This window comes from Corvus cornix, chromosome 26, assembly GCF_000738735.6.
Source record: "Corvus cornix cornix isolate S_Up_H32 chromosome 26, ASM73873v5, whole genome shotgun sequence".
NCBI lineage: Eukaryota > Metazoa > Chordata > Aves > Passeriformes > Corvidae > Corvus > Corvus cornix.
Window position 1 is genome coordinate 3,939,526 of NC_046354.1, and position 13,642 is coordinate 3,953,167.

General features: G+C 42.4%; 1 protein-coding gene across 1 annotated transcript in view; it reads right to left on the reverse strand.

The window, feature by feature from the left end:
- Nucleotides 1–572: 572 nt before the first annotated feature.
- The window catches only part of TRIM33 (tripartite motif containing 33), a 38,580-nt gene continuing 25,510 nt past the window's right edge, over nucleotides 573–13,642 (reverse strand). The window contains exons 12-20 of the mRNA XM_039565449.1: nucleotides 12,581–12,713; nucleotides 11,527–11,590; nucleotides 11,073–11,232; nucleotides 10,033–10,379; nucleotides 9,439–9,562; nucleotides 8,392–8,466; nucleotides 7,347–7,499; nucleotides 5,616–5,666; nucleotides 573–5,533 (exon numbers count right to left, since the gene is read on the reverse strand). Of these exons, the coding sequence (XP_039421383.1) occupies nucleotides 5,321–5,533; nucleotides 5,616–5,666; nucleotides 7,347–7,499; nucleotides 8,392–8,466; nucleotides 9,439–9,562; nucleotides 10,033–10,379; nucleotides 11,073–11,232; nucleotides 11,527–11,590; nucleotides 12,581–12,713 (1,320 nt within the window). The 3' untranslated portion in view covers nucleotides 573–5,320. The remainder of the gene's footprint in view (nucleotides 5,534–5,615; nucleotides 5,667–7,346; nucleotides 7,500–8,391; nucleotides 8,467–9,438; nucleotides 9,563–10,032; nucleotides 10,380–11,072; nucleotides 11,233–11,526; nucleotides 11,591–12,580; nucleotides 12,714–13,642) is intronic.

The window sequence follows — 13,642 nt, forward strand, 5'->3', positions numbered from 1 at the left end:
TTATTCCAAGGGAATTTTAGCTGAGGTGCAAAGTCACTCCACTTCCTTCTCACAGGTCTGTGCTCAGCTGGGGAACTCCGGGAGCTGCAATCATTTCAGGACTCCTGCCAGAACCAGCCAGACAAGTTCTACTTCCAGCTGCAGAGCTGCAGCTGAGCTGGGTCACAGCCCAAAATCTGCAAAGCTCAGTTCTGTCTTTAGCTCTGAGCAGGAGCATCAGGACACTGCTCCAGCAGCAACATCCTCAAAAAAAGATGGATTTGTCAGTGGTGGGGAGCAGCTCAAGGCACATGCACCAAACTGCAGCTCCAGGGCGAGGGAACACAGCAGAGTTCCAGGTGTGCAGCTTTTTCACTGCGTGCAAAAGGTACAGAGACCTCCAAACCCTTGTGTTTCATGCCCAGGTGTAGATAAACGTGACAAATCATTTTCTGCAGCCTCAGCTGAGTTCACCTGGGCTCCTGCAGCCCAAATTTCACCCTACTTCCACACTGCAGGTGTTGTCAGGAAAGTCTTCTGCCAGGTGTGAATCTGTATCTGATGATGTGCAAGAAAGAAACTCAAATTGAAAGAATGATTTTTCTGATTTAATAGAAATAACCAACCAAAATGGGTTCCAAACAATGCTTTAAACTGAGCGAATACAACTTCTACAGCACATTCCAGAGCACTTAACAAGAAATATTTACAGGCAGCTAAAGTATTAAATAACCAAGGAAAGAAAAAATTCTGGTTTTTAATTACACACCAGCAAAATAACACAGGAGCAGAACAATTAGAAACTATAACTTCTTAAAAAAAAAGTTAAATAGGATGATTCAGATAATACAATATCACAGAAACAGCACTTGCTTGTTTTGAAGAATCATATTAAAAGATGAGCCAAGTTTATTATGTGCAAAATGAGCCAGTTCCAGCACTGGAAGCAGGAAATAACTGAAGAATCAAAGAATGCCATGATTTAACCCTTCCAGGAGAATGTTTACATGTAAAACAAGCTTTGCACTGCACAAATCTGTATAGGATTATTTACATGTGTCCTGGTGTCCTGAGCCTAAAAATCCCCCATTGCAGGTGGGCACAGATGTGCCAGGGGAGCTCACTCCACACTGAATCCTGCCAAAGTCCAGCTTACAAAATATTTCAGTACCTCTCATTGTAGAAATTCCATAAATCCTAAAGACAGAAGCCTCGAGCTGTGATTTCACTCAACAAAGAAAAGGCCAAAACTGCATTTCATACGTTTTATAGTCCACTTATTAGAAAGATTCCCAAATTAACTACAATTTTGGAAAGCTGTTTCAATCCTGATACATTAGAAAGCACAGAAAGCAGGATCCCCATAAGCCAAGTGGAAGCAGATGGAAGAGTTACTGTACACACACTTTGAGAAGACAAAATAAATCACCATACCCAAGGATAAAATCCATATGTGCCATCCAAGTAAACTGTGGCATTTACATTTTTATTTTAAAAAAGTACCTCCGTTATTTGCTCAAACATCTACTTCTTAAAAAAGATGGGACTTTCCCCAATTTTTTAAAATAAAATGCCACACTCTGTACTGTCAGGAACTGCTGCACACTTTGTTTTTAAAAGCTAGGCTTGGTGATTTGCATACAAACTTCCCTATAAAATCATTATCCAAAGGGAAGAATTCCCATCATGCTGACAGGCAGCTGACAAAGCAGTTTTATTGCTTTTTCCGAGGAAGAGAGTGAGAAAAACAAGGAAAAGCCAATTCCCACTACACCACACACACGGCTTCAAAACACTGCTGCAATAACCTAAACTTCTGCAGGTCAGCCAAAAACAGGTGATAAAACAGAAATTTGGGCTCATTTTAAGGACTTCTTGTCCAGTGGCTTGAAGAAATGTTTGATCCAGCATGAAGTGTGTGACAGTGAAGTGTCACAGTAGTGACATCCCACACAGAGGAACAACCTCTCCACTTAACTGAGCATTTCTGCTTGCAGAAGTTGGATAATAATTTTTTTGGATAATAACTCTGCCTTATTGTGTTTTAGGCCACTTAATCTCAGGGCACAGCTAAATAAAAGCCCTGAGCCCATTTAGCTGTTGAATTCCCGCTAATCACCAGGAATTCCATGGCAGGACGGCTGCTGAGGTCATCCAGCAGCTCACACTGGGCACTTTGCACTCTGACTTCAAAAACAAATTGCCTTTTCCTTCTTTGGATCAACTTAAAACTTCAGGGGCAACAAAAAATTCTCAACCAAAATGGAGACACAAATTTTTGGGAGTATTTTAAACGAGAGCAGTTACACCAAGCGCCAGACTCCTCCTGCCACCCCATGGGATCACAACTTTACAGGATTTCCTGACGGAAGCTGTGCTCTGATTCCCCAGGTAAAATCACTCACACAGCGCACACCCAGCAGCTGGCACGGAGAAGATGCCCAGAGAATTAGCGGCTCATTAACACAAACCCATTACTTTGCTCCTGAATGAGTTACAAACAGCGAGGCACCAAAAATTGTTTCCACTGAGCAAACCCTTCCCAGGTCTGTGATGAACATCCAGACTACAGGATCAGGGAATGGATTAGCAGAGCTTATCTACCCTTTCAACTTATTTCAAATAGAACTTCGCTGCTTTCAAAACAATCACTGAATTGCTGCTTTGGGAGCTCAAAAATTAAAGGGAAGAAGAAGAAGAGAGTGTTTTGTTTCCTCGCATAAAAGAAACACTTGAGATTTCTTGCACACATTCAAAATTCCACATAATCCTACTGAGCACTGGGAACTGGACGGGAGGAGCAGCTCTGGAGGTTCAGTGGGGTCTGTGCAAGGGGTCTGGGTTCAGCAGGGTCCAGCTCAGCTTCACTCCTGGTGTGCAGAAGCTGCTGAGCACGAGCTGGACAAGTTTTCCACCTGGAGTGAAGGGCTGGAGAGGCCACCTCAAAGGAGAGGCTGTCCCAAAACACTGGAAACTGCTCTGGGGTCTGGGTAGGGAGCAGAGGGTCCTGTTCCTGCAGCAGCTGGGGGGCACGAGCCTCCGTGGAGGGTTTTGGGCGAGTGCTGCCCACTGTGCTCTGCTGGGATCCCCCCGAGCCCATCCCATGCTCTGGCTCAGCCCCAGGGTCTCTGCAGGATCCAATCCACGGCTGCTGCCCCAGGGAGCAGCTCAAAAGGTGAGGCCTGAAGGTACCAGAAGCGCCATAAAAACAGGAGCCCCGAGTGAAGAGAGTTCACAGAATCTTATTTTCATGATAATTTTAATAATATTCCTTTTGCAAAATGAAGCTGAGAAACTAGAAATGCATAAATAGGCAATACACAGAGCCATGAAATGATCCCTTGTCACTACCAGTGTCCTATTCACATGTCAGCCTTTCCACGGGCAAAGTTGCTGCTCTTTGTCAATTTAATACGTTGAAGTGGAATTCCTTTTCCTTTCATATACAAACTGGTAAAAAATAGACTTAAAACAGCACTGTTAATGTCTGAGAAATGAAAAAAAAACCCAACCAGTTTGAGTTTGAAGTGTAACATTTGAGTAAAGTGAGCTGAGAGTTATGAACATCTTCAGTCCCCTCATTTATTGCAAGAGAGGGAGAATCCCAAGGTACACAGACCTGGTTCCTATAAAAGAAACCAAATCTGCAGTGATTTGCATAAAAACTGCTGAGAGCATTTCTCAATTTGATATTGTGCTAAAATACTTCTCTTTACCATGATGGTAAAGTGTGTACAGTGTCACAGGAATTGCTCTGCTGAGTCCACCAAACCCCCAGGGATCTCCCACAGGATTGCTGGATCCACACAAATTCTGGCAAATGGAGAGTCTGCCCTCTCGAGCTCATTGGTTACATGAATTCTTCAACTTCCTTTAACGAGATCAATATGAAGGCCAGAAATTGTATTTATTCTTTCTAGGTCTGACTTGTGTCAGTAAAGAAAACAACTTCTCAAGCTGTAACTCCTTTTGATTCCGTGATTTCTAAGCAGGAATGCTGGGATGGAGGCAGTGCAAGGGAAGGCACTGCAGAGGTGCCTCAGGGGTTAGTGAGAGAATTGGGAAATGGTTCTGATTTCACTCTTTGACCAGAAACCACTCAAGGCCAAACCCTGTGCAAGTGCTTTGTTCAACGGATGGACAGGCAACCCAAACTCAGACTGATTCCAATCTTTCTGCACATTTCCCTCACAAGCTGCTTCTGAAGAAAGTTCTGAGAAGTACTCTAAGAAAAATAAGACAGAACCTCAAAATGAATGCAATGTTAGAAATAGCATATATTACAAATCTTTTCTTGATAGGAACAATCAATAAGAATACATATTAGCTTAAAAACAGTTCAGCAAATGTTGCTGATCTGCAAGAAATCTCAATTCACTATTTACAAATAAGACAAAGTGAATACAGGAAATTTTACACATTTGGTAGTTAATAGGTTATTGTTTGCCAAGTGGTCTATTAGAAACTGATATTTAGGAAGACTGGAAAAACACCCCAACCAGTTATTACCTCTTCAGTCTATATTTTAGGTACAGAAAACTAGAGAATGAATACTGGAGAGAACATTCTGCCTCGTCAGGGGGTCAGGGACAGATGACAACACTGAGACTTCTGCCATGGATGCCATTAAAATGTTCTGGGTACAGGACTTGAATAAAAACACCTTGTCCTACTGAAAGGGATTGTAGCCACGAGCTGAGCCTTTCATCTGCCAAAAACTCACATTCCTGCACTCACCAATTCAGAACAGTTTAATGATTTTTCTTTCTTTTTCCTTTTGCTATACATAAAATGGAGTAAAGAAAGCAAAATGTCAACAATTGGATCGACACAGAAGATCAGTTATTCACAATCCTGCTTCAATGGGACGATCAAAGCAACGACCAACACACACTTGAGTGGACAGAGAGGGGATTTCAGGAGCTCTGCTCACAGTTTACACTGCAGTGTAATGCAAGATACAGTCACTGAACTGGTCCAGCCCTGCAGAACGTGTCACTACACAGTCTTATCTGTACATGGAACATCTCTGTCAAATCTGCTTCTCTTCAACATTCCTCCACCTCTGTCTGTGAGACCAGGATGAGTGTGTCCCCTCCATCAGGAAAAGAAAGAATATCGCAAGTAATCAAGGAAAAAAAAAAATACAAACCACCAAGAATTTACAATACAGTTTTTTTCCCCTTTTGATGCGAATGTTTTTCTGTACAAGTGTTGTTTGTTATCTAATACTGTTTAAAAAGCTATCAGCTTCTTCAAGATGGCCACTGTAGGCATGATAATATTCCAGGAACACTTAAATAACAGTTTTTACAATAAATTTTAGGTCCATATCATTAGATTACTTTATATGCACTGGTCTCTCATCTGATTTTAGGCGTTTTCTACGTGGTTGTATAAAATCTTCATCGGAGTCCTCAGTTATTTCACCATCATCCTCTTCCTGCTCAAATTCAGGCAAAGGCTGGAAGGTCCTGTCTGAGTAGATCTCTGTAAGTTTATCTTCAAAGTACAATGCAACTGCCTTCCCTGCCTGTGCTACTTCTGAATCAGCCTGTGGATGAAAGAAGACAGGAATATTCACCTGTTGGAAATGCACATCCCTTCACCAAGTGTGCATGGTCTGAAACGCTTACCTTCAAATTAATCTCTTGTGTTTCTGCATAAACTTGAACAACTCTCATCATCTAAAAAGGATACCAGAGTCAAAAAAAATGAAATTATAATCCTTTCTAAAGTTACGAGATCGCACAGGATTGGATGACTAAAGTCAGCCATAACAACAACACAGTTTGTTATGGTTTGTTAGCTTTAGTTCCCAAACTTAGGCAGCAGGTTTAAAACAGTCTTAGGTGGTAAATAAACCTTCAACAGAACACACAACTTTTGTACAAGTAAGTGGCTCCCAGCCATTTTCTACTCATGACTGCTTTCTTCATAATAAATTTGAGTTGCCTGGACATGATTGTGGGAAAGTCTCCTTTGGAGGGAAGTGCTCCAGGAGATTGCTTTCCTGGGGATTACCCCACTTGGATTTCTACTTTGGAAAAGCATTTGGCTTAGAGGCACTCGACATGATGCTGCTGTGAGAGGTCAGAGTGACTCAACTTTTGCCATGAGCCAGGCAAGCTGAAACGCATTTTTTCTTTTTTTAAAAAAATAAGGAAAAAATCAGCACATCCCTCAATCCTTCCTCCTTTGTTTTACTCTGGTCTCTAAGAGCTGCAGCATGTTTCCCTCCACAGTGGATGCTTCATTAATTCCCTTGATTGAGAAGTTCACACAATTACAACTCCTTCCCCAGTGCTCATGAACCTCCCCTAATGCAGGGACATAAAGGAGTCAGGGCTGTCCAAGTCCCAAATGCTTGTGAGCACTTCCAGCATCACATTATTAACCCTGATTTCTCCTAGTGAGGTTTTAATTGTAGCTTTGTGCAGTTCCTTCAGTTTCCTTCTGCACAGGGCCAGAAATGCAGCCCAAACACTGCAAGTTCAGGTTGCATTTTACAGAGAAATAAGACACATTGGCTGGTTTACACATTTCTAAGGTCAGAAGAAAGCCACTCCCTGTGATGCCTTTTGTCATCCTTGCTTTAAAGCATCTCAGAGATCAGGAACCCTCTTAGCTCCTGCTCTGTTTCAGCACAATATGATCTTTTTTTTTTTTTGATATTCAGATTATTTTTTCCATTGCTCCACTAACAGTAACACTCAGGTCATTTATCTCCCCAAGTCACATTTCACATGTAAGAGATATTTCATTATCAGATGGGATCATTGCAAAATCAGTAAAAAATACGACCCCATAGCCAAGTTATCCACTGGAAACTGGTTTTTGTGAGACCCCCACTACCCAGGAGTTAAAGCAGGAAGGTTAATAAAAGCCACAATGGCCCCAAAGCTTTGCTGGATTCAGCCTGTGTGAGGTACTAAAACCAGAATTATCTTCAGAAAGGCATTTCTCCTCAGTAGAGGAAGTTTCTCATCAGATTCTACACATTCCATGAGTGTAAAATAATCACCTGGGCAGCTTGAGACAACTCTTTGGTTGTCTTTATGGCACTTCCTAAGCACTTCTACAATCAATTCAATGCACAGTAACCAGGTCACCCTGCTCCTCACTCACAGACACCACTGAATGCATTTTAGAAGTTCCCTCTGTTCTCCCAATTTAGCTAAAAATGAGAAGTTATTCTGCAATTGCCTTGAGTTTTATTTGGTTTTTCAGTGTCTGATTCAGCATCTGCTCCAAAAGCAGAAGTTACAGCTGGAAGCAGAGCCTTTCACTGGAGAAGCTGCACAACCAGGTTGAAATAAATCTTCATCTAAAATGAAAAATGGTGTTGAGATTGGAAGTTAACATACTTCATTAAACCTTTCACAGTTCTTGAAGATCAACCGGACATCAGCCACGAAGTCCTCGGGGGTCTGGTAGTGTTGGGAATGCTTCTTCTGCAGTTTCTTCTTCACCGTGGATAAATCCATTGGTTTCTTTATAATTTTATAATAGTTTGGTATCTGTAAAAAACCAACAGTGATTTATCACTGAATGGACAGAGTTCACAGCTGAATTTCTACACTGAAGGTATCAATTCCTTAATCTCATCACACAATTCAGGCATGTTCAGCAAAGCAGAACAATTTCCTTTCCTCAAGCTGTTTAAAAAGCTCTTTATAAGGGTATGGAGTGACAGGACAAGGAGGATTGGTTTTAAATTGAAGGAGGGTAGATTTAGATTGGATACTGGGGAGAAATCCTTCCCTGCCAGGGTGGGGAGGCCCTGGCACAGGGTGCCCAGAGCAGCTGCAGCTGTCCCTGGATCCCTGGCAGTGTCCAAGGCCAGGCTGGACGGGGCTTGGAGTAACCTGGGACAGTGGGAGGTGTCCCTGCCCATGGCAGGGGTGGAACTGGATGGGCTTTAAGGTCCTTTCCAACCCAAACCACTCTGGAACTCTGGGATTCTTTCTAACCTGCAGTGTCTCTCACAGCACACCAAACCCTTTCACTACAGTTACTTCTTTTACAGCTGAAAGCAGAAGAGTCAAAGCAGTTTCTTCCCTCCCTCTCATTCCAAAGTTTGTCCAAAAAGAAATAAAAAGCCCTCCTACAGCATTTTGAGTTTCATGGGTGTCCTGAGACATCTTGTTCCAATTCAATAACTGCTAATTGGAAGTATTTTTAAATATCTGGTTTTGAGACTGGGAGTGAAGCATCTGCCTGGAGAAGCTCCAGGATCAGCTGCTTTCCCTCTCAGACCCATGAAATGCTGGATGGCTGCCAGAACTTTTAGACTGATCAAGGGAGATGTGCTTCTAGTGAAAGCAGTCAGTTCCTTCCCAAATTCAGCTCCAGACTCTCAGGGATGTTATACCAAATATAAATCACAAGCTGTTTTTCAGGGAGACTCACCGAGGCTGGGACTGGCTCTTGGAACTCAATGCTCAGCTCGTGGCAGTACAGGTAAAGCAGGAGGCGTTCACATTTCTTATAAAGGAATAAACAAGGTCAGATTAATACTGTTAATTTATCCCTAGCCCAGAAATTCATATCCCCCTGCTTTAAATAGGCTTGTACTTTTAACAGCTTAGTACTAGAAAATTTAAATGCAACCCCCTCAACTTAATTTAAAAAGGTAAAGTTCTTAGGAGGGCAGGGTTGAGAGGCAGAACCCCTCTTACTGTTCACAAATTTCCTCTTTGTTTTCTCCCTCCTAACCAAAAGCCTAGGGCTAAAGTCAAGCATGGAGAGACATGCTAATATACTGCAAATTAAAAAATAAAATACCAACTACAACCACTTTTACTGATTTTGTCCAATCACAACCACATGGAACAGGAAAGGACTGAGCTGCACTTTTCTCTTCCCCACAAGACAAAATTGAACAATCTGAAAGCAAAGCCAGAGTGTTTCTATCAATTCCCTGTTGAAATAGTTTCTTTGCTTTGCTTGTAATTCCTTTAGAGGAATTTGATTCAATAATACTCTTAACACTACGCAGAGGCTGATTGATAAAGCTAAAATTAATTCTGATTGTCAAGGTCATTACAATTCCCCAGGAATGCACCTGAATACTCCCAGCACCTCTCACAGAATGCACTTAAACACACCAAACTCACAAAACTATTTTATGAAGGTGACATCGATGCTAAATGCAAAGGACTTTTAATTCAGTGCATGTTAAATGATGCCTTTAAATACAGAATATGTGTTAATGCTAAATTTTAGCTACTAAGTGATGACAGTCCCAATGCACTGGGGCACTCCCACAGTCACCAACACCTGCAGATATGGCCACAGCAGGAAAAATCTCATTAATCATTTTGGGTTGTTTTGCAAAGCCATAACTACATTTAATTTGCCTCAGCCAAAGCAAAACCATCTCCAGACAGTGGGGGGTAGCTGATGTGAGAAAGTACTTTTTCCTGGGAAGCAGATTCCTGCAGGTTTGAGACCCACCCTTTGGTCCACAGGACTCAGGCCTTGTGCTGTCTTCCCCTTCTTGCTGTGCTGGGAATTGTCACAATCATATTCTACTTCAGGTTTGCTCAGGTCTCTGCAGAATGTACATATCCACTCTCCACTAAAGAGAAAACCACAATTATTCCAGACATCCAGGGATAAATTCTCATCAGTGATGGCTACAAAGAGCTTTTACTCACTCTTACACATTCACATTCTACCACAGTAAAGACCTGGATACTCAAAGCTAAGGAATAACTCTTAATGCTCCCAATAACTCTGCCAGTCAACGCCATTTTTCCTGCCCTCAGATCATGTTTTAATACTTTATAACACCTTTTTCACCTTGCCTTAAAACGAACTTTACACAACAGAATCACATTGTGAGACTTCACCCAAACAGATAAACAGAACGGGATTCTGTTATCAGATAAACACTGACCAGCTACACACAAACAATTTAGGCAAGGCCTTGAAAGTGTCATACTTTTGTACTTGAAGGAATCACCCAGAACGAGCTGATTTTGGAGGAAACACCAGTTTGGGTTCCATCCACAATCTCAGCCCACACCGCACCGCCGCTGCCGGTACCTGGGGAAGCTGAGGAGTGTTGGGACGTGGCAGGTGAGGTGGAACACCTTGGGGCACTTCTCACAGCACAGCAGGTCCCCCCCGTTCTGGCACACAGCACACCAGTCCTCGTTGGGGTCGTCATCCTTGTTGTTCCCTTCTCCCCCCACTCGAGCTGAGCGGTGCATGAGGCTCCGCACGGGCGATTTCCCGTTCACCAGGCTGTGCCCAGACTGTTTGCAGCTCTCACTCAGATCTGCTGGCTCTGTCTTCACATGGTTTTCCAGGCTTCCCAACGCCTCCAGTTCACTCTCCAGGTGTAAGTTAGTGGACAGTGGTGGTGTCAAGCTGCTCTCAGGGCTGCTGAGCTGGAGTGGAAGTAGCACACAGAAAATCAGAGTCGATTTTACACCAGCATCTTTCTGCTTGTGCTGGAATTCAAAAGCCTCCCACCATTCAGATACCATACTCATATCCCAAAAACAACAGGAAATCATTAGGAAGAGCTGAGTTGCATACAGTATTGAAAACTACTTTTTCACATGTCCTTTCTTTGAAGAACACACTCATTTCTTCTGATGTAACGAGCCAAACACACTGGTAAGTTATTAAAAGCTGTTAATGACAACTTTATTGTCATTAGGAAAAATCCTCAACTCCACCACCCTGTACCCAATCCTGTTCAATCAAGCATAGCTGGGAAACACTGAAAAATATTCATTTGCTAATTATTTGATTTATACATTGGCCTAAGAACTTTTGACTGACTGGAGGATTTCTGAATGCAATTACCTCAGCGGGAATGTCCATTATCAATGGGTGACTCACAGCTTTTATTAATTAGGGATTAAAAGCAGCAAATACACTGTATTACACTTCATTTTAATAATTAACAATAAAATTTACATTACAGACCACCCTGTGCCTGGCAGAGCATTGCCAGGGAGAAAATACCTCCTAGAATGAAACTTTATAGAGTAAAATTGCTTTTTTTTTTCTTTCCAAATTCTTAAACATGCTGCCAGGAAAACCACAACACACTGGGCATAAACTAACTTTACCATGCAAGCACTCCTTCTGCCATCCTCTGTTTTTTCCTGCTTTACTGTTCCTGAGAAACTGCAGATCTCTTCCTCTGTGCCTGGTTCTTGCTTCACTTTCACTTGGTCAGCCTTGAAGTTGATGCCAGTTTTGTCAGCAGTTCTCCCCGAGGAGCCACAGCTGGAAAGACATCAGCACATAAATAAGAGGATAAATCATCAGGGCGGAGAAATTCAGGTAACTCTTTCCCAAATGAAAGACAAAGGGTGTCAGAGCATTTACAACAGCTCCAGTTTACAAGACAGAGGAGAATCATAGTGCAGGAGAAGAAATTAAAAATATAAATCTTCATGTAAGCATTCTTCCATTCCTGGGTCACAGTTATGTCAAAGCACAAGTGCCAATTGCCAGTTCTGTTTCTGAATTCTTCATGTCTGATCTTTTTTAGCCTGACAGTGTTAATGTGACACTCACCTTCCTCTGCTGCCTGTGCTGGAGGTGCTGGGGGGCCTCACAGGAGTGTGGGAGTTGGATAAACCTGCAATGAAGCAGCACAGAAACTGATTTGGTACAAGATTACATTCACTGACTAGTGCTGAGTAACCCCAGAAGTACTGCAGGAGTATCCTAATTTAATAAGTCACCTAAGTCAGCTGTTCTCTTGGTCTTTTGATCACAACAAAGTCTAGCACATCACATTTAATAAAAAAGTCACAACACACGGTTCTTGGAATCCCAGTAATTATTTCACCTCATCCAAACCGTGCTAAAGCCTTCAGCCCATTACATCCTCAAATTTTATGCATTGAGAACCACCAACAAAGTCAAAAAAGCAGCCTCTGCATGGTTTACATGCAGGTTTGGAGAAATACACAGAATGAATGCACCCATTCATTCACAGGATCTTAAAAGTCCTGAGGAGAAAACCAAGAGAAACATCAAGTCCCAGAATGGTTTGGGTGGGAAGGGACATTGAAGATCATCCAGTGCCACCCCTGCCATGGGCAGGGACACCTCCCACTGTCCCAGGGTGCTCCCAGCCCCATCCAACCTGGCCTTGGACACTGCCAGGGATCCAGGGGCAGCCACAGCTGCTCTGGGCACCTTGTGCCAGGGCCTCCCCACCCTGACAGGGAAGGATTTCTTCCTATTGACTGAAATATCTTCTCACTTACAGAAATAGACATTTTCAATGTTTAAATAACTCAAAATTAGGTACTGGTGACTTAATTTGTTCACATGCATAAGGAAAGCTCTACCATTAATTGGTTATACTGAGAATGAGCCTGACAGTGTCTCTACATGGATCTGGAACACTGCATTGCTGTGCTGGCAGTTTATTACTATAAAGACATTTCTGAAGGAGGGTAAAATTTAAATTTCCAGAAGAATCTATTCCTGAGCAAAACAAGTTTTCAATAAAACATCACTTCCCTTCTGGCAGGAAATGCTAGGCAATTGTTTTCAACTTAAATACCAGAAATACCCATCACTTTCTGGAATCTCTAGAAAAACCCATCAGATTTACCTGATGACCCTGGAGATAGAGCTGAAGGTCCTGGGGAGGGATTCATGGTGCTTGTAGGCTGTGGGGGGAGGTGGCTGCCTGTGATGTATCTACTCAGCAGATTATCTAAACTACTGGAACCAGCATCTTCCAGCTAAGAAGGAAAAACAAAAATCTGAGTCAGAGAGGTCTAATTCAACTTTTGTAACAGCTCCACACCTTCAAATTGTGATCAGTATCTTTACTGGAATTGTTCACTCTCCCTTCAAAGATTCAGGACATCAGCAAATATTTTTATCAGCTCCATACAGAGATCAGGCCTTCAAACCAGGAACTTCAAGTAACATTTTTCAAAAGCTCCTAAATCTGAGTTTTTCCAGCATGGTCCTAGGCTGCACTTACTCAAGGTCATTGCAAACTTTCTGGTTCCCAGCTGCTCAGTGTGTCAGCCACACACATGGTGTTACTCATGAACTACCAGATTACTGAGGTTGCAAAAGTTATTCCGTAATTAAGATATTAAGGGAAGCCATAATCTTGTTTTTCCTTAATGTGATGGGAAATCTGCCACTCACTTTCCACACAGATTTTAGTACCTGTTAAACCCAAGGAAACAGGGACCCTGCTGCCTAAAGCCATGAACTGCAAGACAACAGAACTGCAATAACGTGTTTGAAACACACTGCATTCCAAGTGGGTTTTTGTAGATGCTGAGGAGGCTGGCAGAGAAAAAATTCTCCACTTTTTACTGTCTCATGAGAAAGTCTCCGTTCCCACACAAGCCAGCTGTCTGATGGTTTGCTAGCTGGTAAACATGTGCAGGTGCAGGGCTGTTGTGAGAACGTAGTGGAATTGTTTTAGTTTACTGGGAATAATATTTTGAAATGGGTGGTTATATCTCCTAGCCTATCACCTTGGTAGGTGGTTGACCGATGGGCCAATCATGTAATTTCTCTTTTGTGATCCATGCTACAAAAAGATGGGTTTTTGGCATTAAAAGGTGGGCTTCAACCATACTTCTCTGACCTGAATCGATGTCATTTTGCACCGTCCCTGCATGCACAGCAGCAGTTTTAATGACTG